This window comes from Pelodiscus sinensis, chromosome 3, assembly GCF_049634645.1.
Source record: "Pelodiscus sinensis isolate JC-2024 chromosome 3, ASM4963464v1, whole genome shotgun sequence".
NCBI lineage: Eukaryota > Metazoa > Chordata > Testudines > Trionychidae > Pelodiscus > Pelodiscus sinensis.
Window position 1 is genome coordinate 150,507,311 of NC_134713.1, and position 17,494 is coordinate 150,524,804.

The 17,494-nt window shown below is 36.5% G+C and overlaps 1 protein-coding gene across 10 annotated transcripts in view; it reads right to left on the reverse strand.

Moving 5' to 3' along the window:
* The window catches only part of ESRRG (estrogen related receptor gamma), a 537,949-nt gene that overhangs the window by 13,030 nt on the left and 507,425 nt on the right, over positions 1–17,494 (reverse strand). For all 10 annotated transcript variants that reach the window (XM_075925198.1, XM_014580750.3, XM_014580752.3 and 7 more), the window contains one exon: positions 5,606–5,875. In XM_075925198.1, the coding sequence (XP_075781313.1) occupies positions 5,606–5,875 (270 nt within the window). The remainder of the gene's footprint in view (positions 1–5,605; positions 5,876–17,494) is intronic.

Consider the following 17,494-nt stretch of genomic DNA (forward strand, 5'->3'; position numbering starts at 1 on the left):
ATATTTTAAAGATGAGAACAGAATGTTAAAATGAATTCAAGAATTACTTTATTTGATGGTGTTTAAGGTGGTTAGGATTTATGGTATCATGAAAAAACAGTAAATTCAGGATTAACATGAATTTAAAAGGGGGGAAATTGTCTTTTTTGTTCCTAAAATTACCTACATCTCAAGAGGAGTCACAGGATCAGGACAATAAATAAGTAGACAGGACAGCTACCAAGCAGAGATACCAAGGCTGCGTCTAGACTGGCAAGCTGTCTACACTGGCCACTTGAATTTGCACAAGAACACTGATGATCTAATGTAAGATTGTCAATGTTCTTGCACAAATACTATGCTGCTCCCGTTCGGAAAAAAGCCCTCTTGCGCAAATGTATTTGCGCAAGAGGGCCAGTGTAGACAGCTAAAAACTGTTTTGTGAAAAAAAGCCCCGATGGTGAAAATGGTGATCGGGACTTTCTTGCGCAAAAGCGCGTCTAGATTGGCACGGATGCTTTTCCGCAAAAAGTGCTTTTGCGCAAAACCGTCCGTGCCAATCTAGATGCTCTTTTCCACAAATGCTTTTAACAGAAAAACTTTTCTGTTAAAAGTATTTGCGGAAAATCATGTCAGTCTAGACGCAGACCAAGTGTTTGGAGAAGGATAGACTGCAATACTGAGTAACTGAACAAGATATCAAAACCCCCAAGACTGCGTGGATAATATTAAGGGTCCTATTCTTCCGATGCAGGATAATCAATGAGAGTTCCTTGGGCTGTACTTTGGAAAAACAGGAGAAGCAACTATGAATTTAAGCCTTTCTGTTTCTGCCACTGTGTTAATAAAGCTGCTGATCTGAGTTTGCTTCCTGGTCAATATACCTGCTTCTTAGCAAGGGAGCCATAGACTCTTTTAGTAAAGTCACTCGACTGTAAATGGCAGTAGTCAACTTGGGGTTCTGATCCCAGTCCAGCCACAGGATTGGGCATACTACTTCACCTCTTTGTACTTCAGTTTCCTAATCTGCAAATGGGGATAATGTTGGCCTACTTCATAAAGATATGAAGAAAAACTCATTAATGAACACAAGGTTGATTCTAGCATGAAGTGCCAGAGAAAAGTCTATTTAATAATAAAATTCTAGTAAATGGTGGCAAACAGGGACATCTGCTCCCCAAATAGTGAATCGTACTTAGATGACAACATGGAAAATGAACTTGCATGTGTGTATCAGGAAACTTTTATTATACTAGCAATTTCCAATTTGTTTTATGAAAGGAACAGACCTCATTTTTGGTATTTATATTAGCTGAAGTAATACTAATACAGTAACAATGACATCAGTACCGATTTTATATATGTCCTATTAACTAATTTCAAGACTAATGGAAATAATAATACAATAGAGAAAATACAGGCGACAAAAGATGGCATCACTAGAAATTAAATATTGTCTGCCATAGCATACCATATAGCTACTATCAAAATTGGTCATAAAATTAAATATAAATGCCATCGAACTTAGGTGAAGATAAAGTTTTAGAAGTTAGATCCTAGCTAAGAGCCAAATTTGTTGATATCAATGAAGTTTCATCCCTCCTTACATGTGCATTTTGTCTGTATTTCATTGTGTTATGATGTACAGCCCCTGATTCTTGCTTTCTCTCTCTTTTATGGGGCAAGGGATATTAAAATAGCTGCCTCTGAAATGGAACTTAAATGGGAGCTGAGCTATTCTGGAAAAATCTGACCCCCTTTTTTAAAATTCTGGCCTATAGGCATAGTTTAAGAAATTCCCAAACAAAACAAACAAGCAAATGAAAACAAAAACTCTGCTTTCCTGGCTCTTTGTATAAATCAGTACACAAAAGCATATCATGATCCCATAAAGAGATGGGCAGGATCCCCTTTGTGTGTGTGTGTGTGCGTGCGTGCACATGCACAAGTCTATGTGTATACAGTCACACATTCAGTGCAAACCTTTTACCTCTCCTAACATCTGAGAAAGGAACTGGAATGTGAATATTTTGGAAAATGTTCAAAGCTGGTTTTCTGTGTGAGTAAACAAAGCGCTAAGTGGTGCCAGATTTTCTGTCCATTGAGCAGTACAGTTGAACACAGGGAATTTTCTTGAAGCCATTTCAAGATACCTGTCTGTCTTTATGTGTGTGAAGAAAGGAAAGGAAAGGAAAGGAAAGGAAAGGAAAGGAAAGGTAAGGAAAGGAAAGGAAAGGAAAGGAAAGGAAAGGGGGGATATTGATAGGACAAACATGAATAGTAACTCTCTTCTTTGGTATTAAAGCATAAAGAGTGCATTAATTATTATTGAATCAAGCCAGATGTTTAAAACTAAGCTGTTAATTTAGATGAATGTCATATCAAACATTGTAGGTCAAAAAAGAATCATTGAAATCATGCCTGTACACAGGGCTGAACGGTGTGTACAAAATGTGAAAAAATGTATTCTGTTATGTAGTTATAACAACTATAGACTGTTCCCAGACTTTCTGCACATTCTGTATTCACTGATACCTACAGAACAGACACAGTATGATGTCTATAAAATTATAAAAACAGAACTAAAATGATCATCATTTAAAAGAGAAAACTTGCCAATATGCACTACACAGCACTACCCAAAATACAAAATTTCTCCTCTGCTCTTAGTAGTAAATAATTGTGGTATTTTAGATACCATTCTACACAAATTGTTGGGAAACAGTGATTTTTAATGGTAACAATGGCATATACTGTTGGAGAACTTATAATTAAAAGATTATTTATTGACATTTAGATTTGTCTGTTCACACAACAGCTTGTGGTATTTATTAAAAATAGAGTCCAACATAGTTAAGATAATCCAAATTTTCTTTTTTCTGCCTTTGAATACCAGTAATGAAAATGGCACGATGTTAAATCATAAATCACTAACTACAGATACTGTGTCAGAAACCCCTTATCGTCTATTATTTACATTAGAGTTAACCTGAGATTCTTTTTAGACAAGATAGATCAGCCTGAAACATATGAAAGCTGTGAGATTCCTTGTGGTACTTGATTTTTTTGTCCCTACAGATATAGGAGTCCATTAAGGTTAAGCTGGGGGAATAAATATCTGAATAACTCTAAAATCACTCATAGAAGAAAGATGCCACAACAACAATCTATATTTAAAATTAAACTACTAAATGATTATTCTTATAATTGCATTTACATTAATCAAGGACATGGTTATGTAAAAATTTCTGTTTTATCTAGGAAAAAGTTTATACTGTATCTTTAATAGAATTATCAATCAAAACACTAAGGGCCTGATTCTCTATTAATGACTTGTAATTTTATAGGTGCAACTCATACCTACAATTAGTGAGCTAGCAATAGGTAGAAGTTTGACATCTAACTACCTGAGGTGCACATGTAACTTATTAAAACTAGAGATTGGTTTGACCTTTTCCTGAAAATGATGCCTGAGGAATACAATCCTAAATTCCTGCTCGGACAAAACTCCTGTTTATGTCAATGTGTGTTATCCTTAAGTAAAAAGTTCAGTGGGACTACTCGTATGCTAAAGAATGTGTAGGATCAAGATTTTGACCTTTAGTAACTAATATGTCTAGTGTTAACAATAAAAAAACCTTGTTTATAAATTAGTGTTACGTTGCTGATACACATTTTAAATCCTTTAATAATAGTTAACTTTCAAATTAGCATATACATTTATGAAAATATGGTTTAATTTTAACTTGCTTTGAGTGTTAAATATATTTTTTTCATATTATCCTGGATGCAATTCCCTCTGAAGTTGATGAGAATTGCAGTAACTTAAGCTACAGATGAGTTTGTCATATAATGTTTTTATATATATCATTAAAATGTTTTTGATGGTATCTTATGCAGATCCATCATGTATTTATTATAGAATAACCTACAGGAATGTTTCTTAATCAAACAGACTTAAAATTACAAAATAATAATAATAAATAAAAACTTCTCAATTTAAACCCCTAAATGAGCACAACTTGGGTCTTTTGAACCTGGAATATAATCTTGGGGAAAACCTTTCCTATAGCTGTGAAGTGTTTTGAACTCTATATTCAGCTTGGTCTAAAATAAATCATCTTCCAAACAAATAGAGACTTTGAGCACTGACTGGCATTCCAAACCAGTCTGTGTAGGTTAAATAAAAAGGACACATATCAATTAAGAAGATTAAATAAGGGGATGATGGAGGTTATTTTACAAAGAAACAAATGGTGTTTTGGTTTTGCCTTTTTTGAATTATATTTCCAATTAAAAATGCAAAATACTAAATACCATTACAAAGACAAATAGGAAAGTACAACTTCATTGCTGAAAACAATTTCCCTTCTATCAATCTGAGGATTCATGCATCAATATTGTAGATGAACTGTTAATTACAAAATCAATTAAAAAATTATTTCTAAAAACAGTCACGCGTCCTGACTCTCAGGGGGGCAATTTGGGCAGAAGGTCTCATCTCACTAGGACCGCGCCAAATCACAAGTCGTCATCCACAAGTAAGCAAAAGCAATCTGGTTTTTCATTTTTCAGCGCGGCTGAGCCCAGCCTGAGATTGATCGTCACATATGGCCCCAGAAAACAAACTGTCAATACCTTGAATGCTGCAGAATTTGAACAAATAGCCGTCCGCCCATTCAAGCCACTCATTGCATCCCATTTAACAGATTTTATTGACAGTTTCCTTCTTGTAATTAAAGGGAAAACTACTGGCTAGCAACCAAGATAAAGTTCAAAGATAGGGTCAAAACAAAAGCAGATGGAGGGGCACGGTGTGACTGTCAATGGTACATAGCATCAGAGCACGTTATTGACACCCAGGTATCTAATGATCGGCACGTCATTAAAGAGGGATCTATCCTGAACTTTATGCAAATGATAAAAGGGACTTAAGACTATAATAAAGCATTAGGGAGACACAAAAGGAAAACAACAAAGCACAAACGATTTTTACTTATCAGACACCGTTCACTGCTTCAGCACTTTTATGTTCAAATTCAGAGGAAAAAATACTTTCTGCAAATCTTAACACCTTCTGGATAGATAATATCTTTTAGTGAAACTTTATCACATGAATTCTCTATATTATGGTAAAGCGTAGTCCTTGTAAAATGAAACAGGGATTCTCCCCCACCCACAACCAACACTGAGTTCACCTTACCAATACATTTAATGTCTGCATTCAAGGAAATCATATAATGCATAGTCAGGCATCCATCCACTCTATTCAGTTTAAGTGAAATTATTAGTCTTATTTGGATTATAAAATGGATTTAGTAGAGCATATTCATATTCATGTGAAAGGATCGCTGCTTGTGTAATACCATCCAAATTGTCCCATGTATTATTCTTTACTGCATTAGGAATATGTTCCACAATGGCTTAACACTGTGAAGAACCTCCTTAACTTGAGCTGTCTTGTGTGTAGCCTTTCCATATAAGAGCCCACAAGTAACTGAAAATGCAATTAAGAATTACTCATTCCTAAACATTGTTTAGAATAACCATGCAGAAGATACTACGGGTAAAGAAAGGGAAAAGGGACATAAAAAAAATGTAGCAACCATCATGAGAAACTGCCAACCTGAATTAGCAAGCGCTATGGCTTTGAGGGTGACAAACTCTTCTTTCTCCAACTTCATGCTCTTGTATTTCTTTACCAGCTGCAGGATGGCATTGTTGAGGTCAAGAAGGCCTGCTAATTTAGACTGGTCTTCATCCATAATGTAATCTTCAGCATAGACAAGCTCATCCTCAAAAGAAAGTGACCGGTAAACTACGCCCAGAATCAGAATCTCCATCCAAGCACTCTGTAAAAGGCTCATCTGGTCAGCCAGAGACAAAGTGGAGAATCCTAAACAGCAAAAAAAAGGGAAGGGAAAAATATTAAATATGTTCAAATGCTCCATAACTCTGTATTACAACTTTTCATTTTTGTTTGTTTTTTTGGTATAAGTTATGAATCAATACATATGGATTCCACTCTCCCCCTCTGCAAGATCAATCAGCATAAAATTAAAGGATTTCTAATCAAGGCAAAAGTTAGAAGCAAGCCTGAATTTGTATGCATTTTCTGTGGGAGTTATATTAATTCTGAGGAGTTATAAACAGCAACATACAATGGTTTGCACTTTCTCTCTCAGTAGAAACATTCTATAATCTATTGCTATGAAGCTCTGATCTGATGGCAGCTAAGTTAGAAGATAAAAACCGAGGTTTGAAGGGCTTTTATTAGAAGACACTTACCTCTGTTCATCACTACCGTAAAGAGAATGAACTAATGTCTTCAGAGGCCCCCTTTAAATCAAGGAGCATGTTTAAAAAAAAAACTTTTTTAAGAGGAAAGATTTTATGCTTTAATAGAATTAAGGTGATTATCACAATGAGCAAAGAGCGCTTTGAACTTCAACCTCAGCAGAACGAGAAGTAAGGCCTACCCTCTTCAGAATAGACGCTAATTACTTCTGTAATGGCTTCTGCCTCTACTACGGCTGCTGAAATAACAGGATGACACATTAAAGTGGCAAGTGAATAGTAATCACACCATCATTTTTGAGAGGGAGAGAGAAAATTTAATAATGCCTCTTAATGAATTTAAGTTTTGCTTTTTTTTTTCCTGCTCTCTTTCCTAATAGGATCACTAAGGGCAAACATCTTTACTGTCTTACCTTTTCAAGCTCTTGTTTACAGTAGCTGTTAATTTATTATATCAAACTGTTAATATTCCCAATCACATTAGAGCTACAGAACAATATGAAAAAGGAAGTGATTTCTGGCCCGTTGATGAATGTAGTAGTTTGCCAGTTGGCACCATCAACCACAAGTACTTAATAAAATCATCAAAGGGGATTAGTCAAGCTTTTCTTAAGGGGGTCTTAAGACATGTCTGAAGCTTTCATGTAGTTGTTTATGAAGCTGCTTACATGTTCTTTGACAGGATTCCTGCTGAAAGAACAGGCTTTGTCATTCAACTATATTTAAATGCACTTTCCTCCAGTATTAAAGTCTGTATTTATATCCCAGTAAGAATAGGGTATAAACTGGCACATTTATAAAGGTATGTGCTGCAAATTAGCAATGAACCAGTCGCTTTTTTTATTAATGCATCGAAACTGCCTGTTTTCTCTCTCTCTCTCTCTCTCACAGAAACACATGCTTGTTTTCATTTTTTCAGACTCTCTTTGGTACCCTATGATAGAACTGTAGTCCCCTGCCTTCCAAACAAATCCACCAAAAACTGATCAAGGAAGAAGAACCGTGAAAAGGCGAAAGCTGAGAATGAGAATTTGAATCTGTGATTCAAATAAACAGGGAAAAGGGAGAAGAAAAATCATCATTTGAAAAGTCATAAGGAGGAAGGTAGGCTTTCAATTAGCTTCCACGTTTCTGTTCCTTTCCCTTCTCTCCAGAACCAGTTTTTTCTGCAGTAGCAGATGGACAGAGAATGTAGCCTGCAGCACCGTCCTGTGACAGCCTTATTCTCCCTTCCAGACACTGCTGTTAGTAAATAGATTTACACATTCTCCAATCTCCACACATCTTTCTGCCGAATAATTAAAAGCAGGATGATTAGTTTATTGAGTGGAAGGAGGAACTTTTTTATTGAGGTCCATCCACGATTTTATCAGGGCTAGCACTTTTACGGTTGTCATGAGGGTGCAGGCATCCAATTTTTCTTATCTGCCTGATTAATACAAACGCTGTTTCAGGACGCATTAATTAACAGATACAAATCTACGTTCTCATGGAAGGATCAATACAGAGAAGAAAAGAGGCATCAATGTGAATTTAGTGCTGATGATGGAGAAGGCACTCTATTGACATTTACGTGCATGGAAACTTTAAAGTTGCAGTAGAGCCCTTTTGTCCCTGTGATTTACAAATTAACAATTTTTCAGCCATAACAATGTTTCACACACTTCTGAGGGGTTTAATTAAGCAAAAGGCAATAAAATCAGTTTTGATTACAAAAAAAGTTTAACTTGCAATTCATCTTTTTATTTTTCTCAAAGCTCTCAACTATCTTCTTATTTACTTATCTTCTTTTGTAAAAGAACTTTCACAAATTCAGTTTGTTTCAATACGAGATTTATCATGTGTCATAATCAAAGGAAATTGCATACAATCTCTGTGAAGAAAATGAGGTTACTGCCTGTGATGTTCTGTGCTATATTTATGAAGAATGCATTTTCTGCAAATAGATTTTTCACAGGAAATGCTGAAATATTAGCCCAAATTATTATGTCATAAAGAAACTGACCAATAGAACAGTTTAATTATTCCTAATAAAACAAATATTCATGAACATTTCCTACTCTGTAAAAAGCAAACTTTTGCTTGAAAATCTGCTCAGTGAAAGCATATTTTAACTCTTAAACTCACCCCTTCATAGGAATGTAAAGTTCCATCGTGTTGCACCTATGCTATGGAGTGGTGAGTTTGTGTTTGTTTGGTGTGGGTGTGAGGTTTTATTTTGGTTTGTTTTTTGGGGCAAGAATATTTGAAAACATACAGCATGCCTAAAGTACAATACAATTGTCCTTTCACTGGATAGTCAGCATATCACAGTAAGTGAATGGGTTAGGGATATGCCTTTACATAATGAGATCTTTTAAAAAAAATTGAGATCCCTATTTCTTTAGCTCAACAAACTTTGATCCTGATCCTCCAAGCTTTACTCACATGATCACTCTCTTCTTATGTTCCAGCTCCTTCTTCAATAAATCAATCAGGACCAAAATGTGTTCTAAATTTTAAAAAGTTCCAAAATGTGGCCTTCTATTTGCAAATATAGGAACACTTTGATGAAAAACATATTTAATTATGCCTAATATCTAGACGTAGCGACAGCATCAGTGTTACTAACTGAAGTCATGATAAACAGACCTATGAAGTGTTTCATTAACAATACTACATTTAAAATGTAATTATTTGAAAAAATAAATCCACAAACTCTACATAAATATCTCTCCAGCTATCTGGACTAGTTACCTGCTTCTAGCTCACAATGGTGAATTCTTTTCTAGTAGATATAAGAGGTTGCATTATGGTTGTGTTGCTGAACTTTTTATAGTGTGTTGTGTGGGTCTTTAATCTCTGGTGTTTGACAGGTCATAGTTTAAAATGTTCAGCTGTATTATGGCTTTTTAAAATGCACTTATACCATGGTACTTTTCCTCCCTCCTTCCCAACCATTCCATGCATATTGGTGACAACTTTGATCTCTCTTCATCTCCTTCCCCGAGTCAGTGCCATTTAATGTATCTCAGGCATTTGCTAGCAGAGTGACTCTGTACCTTGACCTGCAGTTAAATAGCATGTTTATCTGCAATACAGTGTGCTCCAAATAAACCAGATGACAGTCTGAAATAACGTCATTTGGAAGGATTGAAAAGCTTCTCAAGAATCAGGTACCCCTGAGGTAATAAGCTTGAAGGAAGCATGTTTTGTGCCAACCCTCCTGCCATCTTCTACTAGACACTCATGTGCTTGACAATGATGCCATGGGCACTTGTCAAGATTTTTTTTTTTTTTTTTGCCTGGCAAACTGATGCACTTTGCAGTCAACTTACAAAAAAGGCTAAGCATTTGAAAGTGTGAAGGGCAAAAAATATCTGACGGCTAGTCTTCAAAAATACACTTTCATTTCAGAAAGTATAAATGTTTATTTCCTGAGCTGAGTGTTGACAGAAGTAGGCTGCAGTGCAGGCATATGAATTTAACCCCTGGTAGGCATTCGTTTCAGTGCCATTTTTATATAGCTGAGTGCAAGCATTTTAAATCTACAGTGTGTCTCATAATATCAGTTAGCAATGGGATTGATTTGCTGGTTACAGTATTTTGCAGGAGGAAGGAATGCAATGTTTCTCCCTCTAAAATAGTGACTTTTCAACACACAGTATATCACACTCAAACTGTAATTATGCCATAATGATTCACTGGGATCACTAAGTGTACATTCAGAGAAGGTTGATTGAGCAACTTAGCACATACTTGATTTTTCCTTTCACATACAAATAAACCTGGTGCTTAGAGGAAGTGAGGAATAAATAGGTAACAAAGGACTTAGTGTTTTATTATGTGTACTTCCACTAACAAGGAGCTGAACTATACTACCCACAGTATTAGGATTTCTAAACCATGGTTACATACAGATTTAGCTGTCTTTGAAATGGGGCTTTTTAATCCATTGCTCTCTTCAAATATCGGCACATGCACCACTTGCTTTCTATTTCACATGCACACAGCCCCATGCTGAGCAGGGTAAATCTTTTATATTCCTGAAGACCCTTTCCTCTACTTCATTAAGATGGACTTCATGGACACTAATTCACTAGGGGCTAGAGTGAAGCAGCTGCAGATGGTCAAGTGCCAAAGCAAGATCTGTAGCATACACCAAGCAAAATAAGAACTATTTTACAAAAAGTACATCTACAGTTATCTCAAGCCATTATTTTCAGCATTAAGCATTTGATGCCTACCCCAGGCTACTGCTTCTTGAACCCTGGTTTCTTTTGATTCACATTATACTGAATTTATTACATCAATATTATTGGTTTATAAACCAGGATTGTTTTTAGTGAATAGCAAAGGGATTGACAAATCTGGAATGTACTGATGTTTATTGACAATCTGTTAAGTTTCTGAGCAAAATATTCATCCAGTTTTCAATGTATTATACTTCAAATATCTTCATTTACATTTTTATAATCAAAGCTGTGCTTTAAAATGACATGTTCACTAGTGTGTTGCAAATTCAATGTATTTCCACAGTTGAAATATCAGAGTTTGGATTCTTAAATTATTCATCCTTAATTTTGATAAATTAACTTCCTTCTAAATGTTGTGTGTGTACTGGGGTTTTCAGTGCAATTTCCTCATTTCTAAAATGATGCATATTCACCATTGGATGAAAGTACAAAATCAAAGGTTTAAATGCCATGGCTTATTTCTCTCTCAATTTTCATGAAAAAAATTGAGTAGTTTATATAGTGTGCTTGGCTTCGAATTTTTGTCTCTGGTGCACCACTGTAAATTCGCAGTAGTTCTACTTCATTGTCAAATCAGAAGCTGTCCGTATATGTTTCCAGATTTGTTATTGTAGGACTACTGTCCTTTCTTCTTTCATATGCATTCAGTACTTGCCTAGATTCACCATGAGGCTCCCACAGATATAAACCCTGGCAGAAGACTCAAGCAGCCACATTTCTGCTATAGGTATATGACATTGTCTAGACAGGACTAAGGCAGCTGGCTAAAGGTGCCTATGTAGAACTGACTCCAACTTGAAGCTTCTCTTTTCCCATTGTGGAAATCCCAAGAAGATCAGAAAGTAAATACTTCCCTGATTGCCGGGCTCCTGAAACTCATACTCCCAGCGCAATTCATTTAATCCCATTTTTTAAATCACAAATTTACCTCATTATATTCAGAGAAATACCTAAGCCCATAAACACTTTGGCCTTAAGCAGATCAATAAATGCTGCTGCAGTACTTTCACTCTGCGGCTACCACATCATCACCAACTATATCTTATAGATTGTGGGCCCAATTTGTCTCCTGGAAGGTTGCTACAACTCCACTGACTTCCAGAGATTTACCTCTCGTCACATCTGGGTTGAATTTGGGTCCCAACAGTAAAAGTTTCTCTTTGATACCTCAACCTGAAAATAGCACAGCTGTTTGCTTCATGGCAGTCTTCAAGAGACACCCTTGGTACTAAAGGTTAGCAACTGCACATGATGCTACAGCAAGATGGACTCTGACAACAAGTGAAGATTTTCGTGTAGTAAACATGAGCTAAAGCTTAAAGCGCAAACATGCCAATACTGTAAGTCAAGACCAAATACACAAGCAATTGGGCCCGCCTTAAAGGACCAGTCTGGAATGTCAGAGAAACATTTTAAGTTTAGGGACTAGCTTGTATCATTCTGGACCAAAGTTCTCGCTCTCTGTTTGTCCAATCAATGCTTTTCTACAGGGGATAAATTGAGCCCCTCCCTCATTAATATAATGGGAAAAAAAGAGGTATGCAAAGGGATCCTGGTCTGAAAACACCTTCCACCTCATCATGTAATTTGGAGGTTATACTGTCTGCACAAAAAGTTCTGAGTGCCATATGCTAGCTTTGACACAGTGGCAAGGACATCTGATAGGTAGATTTCACAACAAGGATGTCTGGGGGCTAATCTGAGTCCCCTACAAAGGGTTCCCATGCATCGACAGAGTCTAAAGTTGTCTTGGGCCAGCCTGTTCATTTTATCATTTCTTATTTAAATGCATGTCCATATTTTTCTCTGTTTGTGTAAGTTCTTATAAAATATTAATTGATTTTATTTTACAGCACAGAAAAATGCTGACCATAAGCACTGTTGAGTGAATCCTACTGATAGGATGGTAAGTGCCAAGCATTAAATTGAGAAGTCCTGGGCTTTTATCACAATGCTACCTTCCTCTCACTGAAACAATAGCAGATACAGGGGCTGGCAATAAAAATGCATTCACACTGTGTGTCCATCTCAATCCATTAAGAACAATGGATTCTCACTAAGCAAATATTCACTTGTCAGAAGTATTTGCAACACTGGAATCATTCAGCAGGACTAAGTAAGTGAGGTTCACAGCAATTTAAAAGCAACAAATTAGACATTTACAAACAGTGAAGGTGCTGCTTGCCCAGCAAGACCTTTCACTCAGGCTGTAAAAAAGTGTTAATGTAATTTAAAAGCCAGTTAGAAATATTTCAGTTTTATCTACTACACTCTATCAAACCTTACATAATAGTTCTAAAGAGGAAAAATTTAAGTTTTGTAATTTTTCCACACAAAAGGCTTCATTCCTCATGTCACTGATTGCAGCTCACAAGCATGAGTTGTTTAAATCAGATTTATGTCCAAGAAAGAAAAGAAATGTGTCCATATCGATATATCTTTTAGTTTCTTGCTATTTTCAGCTACAGCATTTGTTCTTGCCAGTTTCTTTTTAAGACTCACAGCGTAATAGCAGCTTGAAAGTGTCACAGAATGGGTCCTTTTATCTGATTCCATACTAGCCTTTTCTGTTGCTAACATTCAGCAATGTGACATGTTAGATGTAACAAGTTAGGCATAGTTGCTTAGGGACAGATTTGGTAAGCCCTCAATGTGTAGAACTCCCTTTCCACACAGAAAGCTTGCAGCATTGGACTCTTATTTCCTTCACCTGTAATTTCACAACATACTATCCTAATATACTGATCTAAAAAAAAAATAAGAAAAAAAAGATTTAAACAATTAAAGGGCTTAACTTTCCTCTCACGCTGCTTTCACCACTGGAATACTACACATTTTAAACAGATTTCAAACACATGTCAACAGAGTTATGACAGATTTATACTAGCAAGAATCCAGTCTAATACATTTTGTTTAATCACTGGGTGCTATAAAGACAAGGGAAAAATAACCGTAAAGAAGAAAGGGATTATTTTTCCTTCTTATTGTCAGGATGGTACATGAAAATACTTTCGTGCTACCTTTCTTGGGTGGTGATTTTAACTTTGAGGTATTGCCCGTGGAAGTGCTCTAAAATTCAGGTTATTAGTACAAGGTGGCCCACTACAGTTGTAGGTCTCCTGAAGGAAAGTAATCCTAACCTAAAGAGTCCCGGTGTTGTTTTTGAGTACCGGTGTTATTTTTGAGTACAGCAATATGTACAATGTGGTTTGTTTGTTTAAAGTTAAAATGTACAGGTCTTCAACTCATGACCTTTAAACATCATTGGGTCCCAGCTATCTGGAACAGTTACTCTTCATCTGTATAAAGCTGCTACAGTTTGTATGCTCTTACTACCATGTCAGGGCCTAGATATGAATACATGTGAGCCACAGGCAGAAACTTTTCAATGGAATTTGCTTCTCTAAATGGTCCCAGACAGTCTGAGATCATTAGCCTTCGGGCTCAGGCATTTGCATGAGAGAGAAAGGAATAGGTCTATATTTATGATGCTGGTAGTTTGCTTTGGGCAAAAGGCCCACATTTTCAAACAGAGACTCTCATTTTGCACTCATTTTCTCTCAGCCAGTTGTGGATACCAGTATTAGAATTCAGGCATGTTATGAAGAGATATGCATGTGCAAATGCCATTTGTGCCTGGAATTCATGTAGATAGCAACATTCTAAAAATTGTGCTTACAAATGGTTGTAGATGCAAAAACACAGGTGCAAAATTAGAAGCCGAGTTGAAACCGCTTTGAAAATTTAGCCCATAAAATGGCCCATTTGTTTAATGTAAGAAAGCCATTCCTGGGTATGTACTTCCCATCAGGATTTAAAAAAACATTTTATATTGTTTTTAACTAGCCTGAATTAAATTGCCCACTCATATAGGTCCCACTGATTGAGGGTGAAGTACACATTGGTGTGACAATGGGTAAGAAATCATGTCACATATCCTAAGATAATGGGAATAACTATCACACACTTCTACTGAGATTGAAGAAGATCTGACATGGCCATTCTGATACAAATGGGGGGAAAAAAAGAAAAAAAAAAGAAAGAAAAACAGATACACAAACTAGCACCAGAGCGGGCTCCCTTGCTTAATATCAGTATGTGTTAAATGAGCATGGAGACTTAATTTTGACTCTCTATAAACAGACTTTCCGGAGTAACAGAAGGCACTGTTGTAGAAAGCAAATATACTTCTGCCTGACCTGTTGTCTAATCTCTGAAGTTATAAAGGGTGGCTTTAGTCTCCCTCTCTCACTCTTTAAATTCTCCTCAAAAGAACGTAAAGAAAAAAAAAAGTAAGATAATGACAAACAAGAACAACAAGAGTCATCTTCTGGAGACATTTGTATTGAACTCAACAGACAGCCAACACAACTAGAATCTTCACAGTTAAAGCTTCTTAAACCTTCCTATAGTCACACAGACTTGCACATATTGCAGGGTCTGAAAATAATTAGAGATTATGGCACTGCATGTGTGCCGCCAAGACTGGGCACAATAGATTGAAGTGAAGACGGTATGAAAATCCTCCTCTCTGAATTTCTTAGGGGGGTTTGTTTGCTTTTTCGTTTGTTTTCAAAACCATATTATAAATGGAGATGGGGAGGGGGTCTGTGTATGTGTAATATGAGCTACCGTTTATTGATAAACTCCACTTGGTCTGCTTTGAGTGCTCTTTGGCTCAAACAGTGCTAGGTCATTACTCTCTGGCTTTCACTTCTCCAGGGAAGCAACCAGTCATTTCCTTAGTGAGAACAGTGGCAATCCCTGGTCCCTCCATCTTTTCCATCTGGCAAAGTCAAATTTCCAAGAATTACCCAATCAGGTTAATACAAAGCCAGTGTTGGAATATATTAGCATACAGAGATGGCTATGCTTACAATGCAATCAATGCACATAAATTAAGCCTGCCTGTGCTGTGACAGCTAGGTGTAAAAAGCTTTCCATTCAAGTGTACAGAAATAAAAACTTATCAGGGCTGTAAAATTCTCTGATGAATGTACCCCTCACTCCCCCTTACAAAAAAGTGACATCAGGGCTTTGTGTTATACACATTCTGCCTTGTATCTTTTCCACAGCTGGTTTTTGCTTCTGTCTGCTGGTTAGTTTATTTCCTTAATATCACGGGGATACTGTATGTTTCAAATAATATTTGCATTTGCCTAGCTCTCGGGGAATAAAGTAGGGAAGGAGAGAAGGAGGGAGACTGGTATCTCTCTTATATGAATGTAGAGGGTTCACTTGTCCTTGCAGAGTGTGTATGGACCATTAGGACTACCTCTGGAGGCAGAGTGTCTTAAGTCTGTAACAGTCCAAATAATAAAGGAAGAAAAAAGCTGCCTGATTCTAATACACCTAATTAGCCATCGGCAGATTCTTAATTGCATACATTAGGATGATTCCATAGTGGAGATTAATTCTAAATATACCCAAGCAGCTGGTTAAGATGCCATGGATTACAGTGTGGACTGTACTTTTCCACTTAATTAGATATCAAAATTAAGCAGCAACAAGCATTTTGACATAACGGGGATCAAGCCGCTGCTTGGCATCCCAGAGCTGCACTAAAGTGACCGCTAAACAGAGCCGCACAGATGGAGAGATATTAAATGCCGCACTGGAAAGTAATTTCAAATAATAAAATATCAATATTTACATTTTAATTACCCCTACTGAGAGCCGCTCTGTCATTTTCACTATTGCCGACGCAGCAAGGGGTAGTGGAATGACATTGCGGCTCTGCCTGCAATGACTATTTTGTTTCCATTAAAGAATGACAAGTGTTTTAGAGGCAGTGACACCCAGTGTGTGAACAAGAATGACAGCAGATCAGAAAATTCCTATTAAGGGAATAAATGACTCAACAAGCGAATTTACTCCACGCAAGCAGCTCCTTGAGACACATAATCCTTCCAAATTTTTTCGGGGAAAAGTTTATTATTAGAGATGCAAAGGGAAACCTTAGCCTCACATGAAATGTTTAGAAAGGTAAGACATTGCAGGATGACAGGTCACTTAAAACAATGATACTCAAAGTGGGCAAATATTGGACGGTTTTGTATAAATCTAAATAGCTTGAGGGGGAAATAAGGGAAACTAATGGCACTTCTTAAAAGGAGTTTCCTTCTTGTCAAATGATCTCTCAAAAGTTTGGACTAAACACAAAAAAGACTGGGTTTATTTTTGCTATCTTTTCATTACTATTATTAAAATTAGCACAATGAACACTGCCTCATCCAAATGTGCTGGCCTTTGGAATTGTTGCCAGAAATGGATTACAACAGGTTGTGTGCATGTCTTTCTCTTTTTCCCGTTTTTTAAGATCAAGATGTATTTTTTCTTTCCCTCTGTCCTTCAGAATTTACATCAGAGGCTATTGAGTTACTCTTGAAGCAAATCTAATTACTCTTTAGCAGGTCTGAGGTCAAGATTATGAAAAAATATACATATATTAAGTCTGACTTGCTATTTTCCAAAGAAAATAAATGAATAAATATGAAACAGCTTTTAAAAGAAAAGTCTTCCTTGAGAGTGCCTATCAAATTGTAAAGATCTTGAAAGAATTTCAAGCAAAATACAGGACTATGTAGCACTTTAAAGACTAACAAGATGGTTTATTAGATGATGAGCTTTCGTGGGCCAGACCCACTTCCTCAGATCAAATAGTGGAAGAAAGTAGTCACAACCATATGTGTCCTGATATGAGAAAGTACATAAAAGAAAATTTGTGGTCAGTGCAGCATAGTATGCAGCTAACTAACTCTCCTGTGTCATGGCATACATTTATTGAAGGTGCAGAGAGATGAACTTCTATGAATGCAACAGATGGTGAAAATAAGTAAACAAGTAATACTCATAAAAAGAAAAAGAAAAAAGCTTGGTGATGGTGTTTTAGAGTTAGTTTCAACATTAAAATGTTACCATCAAGTACAGAATGTGACCTTGTTACTAGTTCCCTAACTAGTTGATCTTCCTCTTTTTCTTCT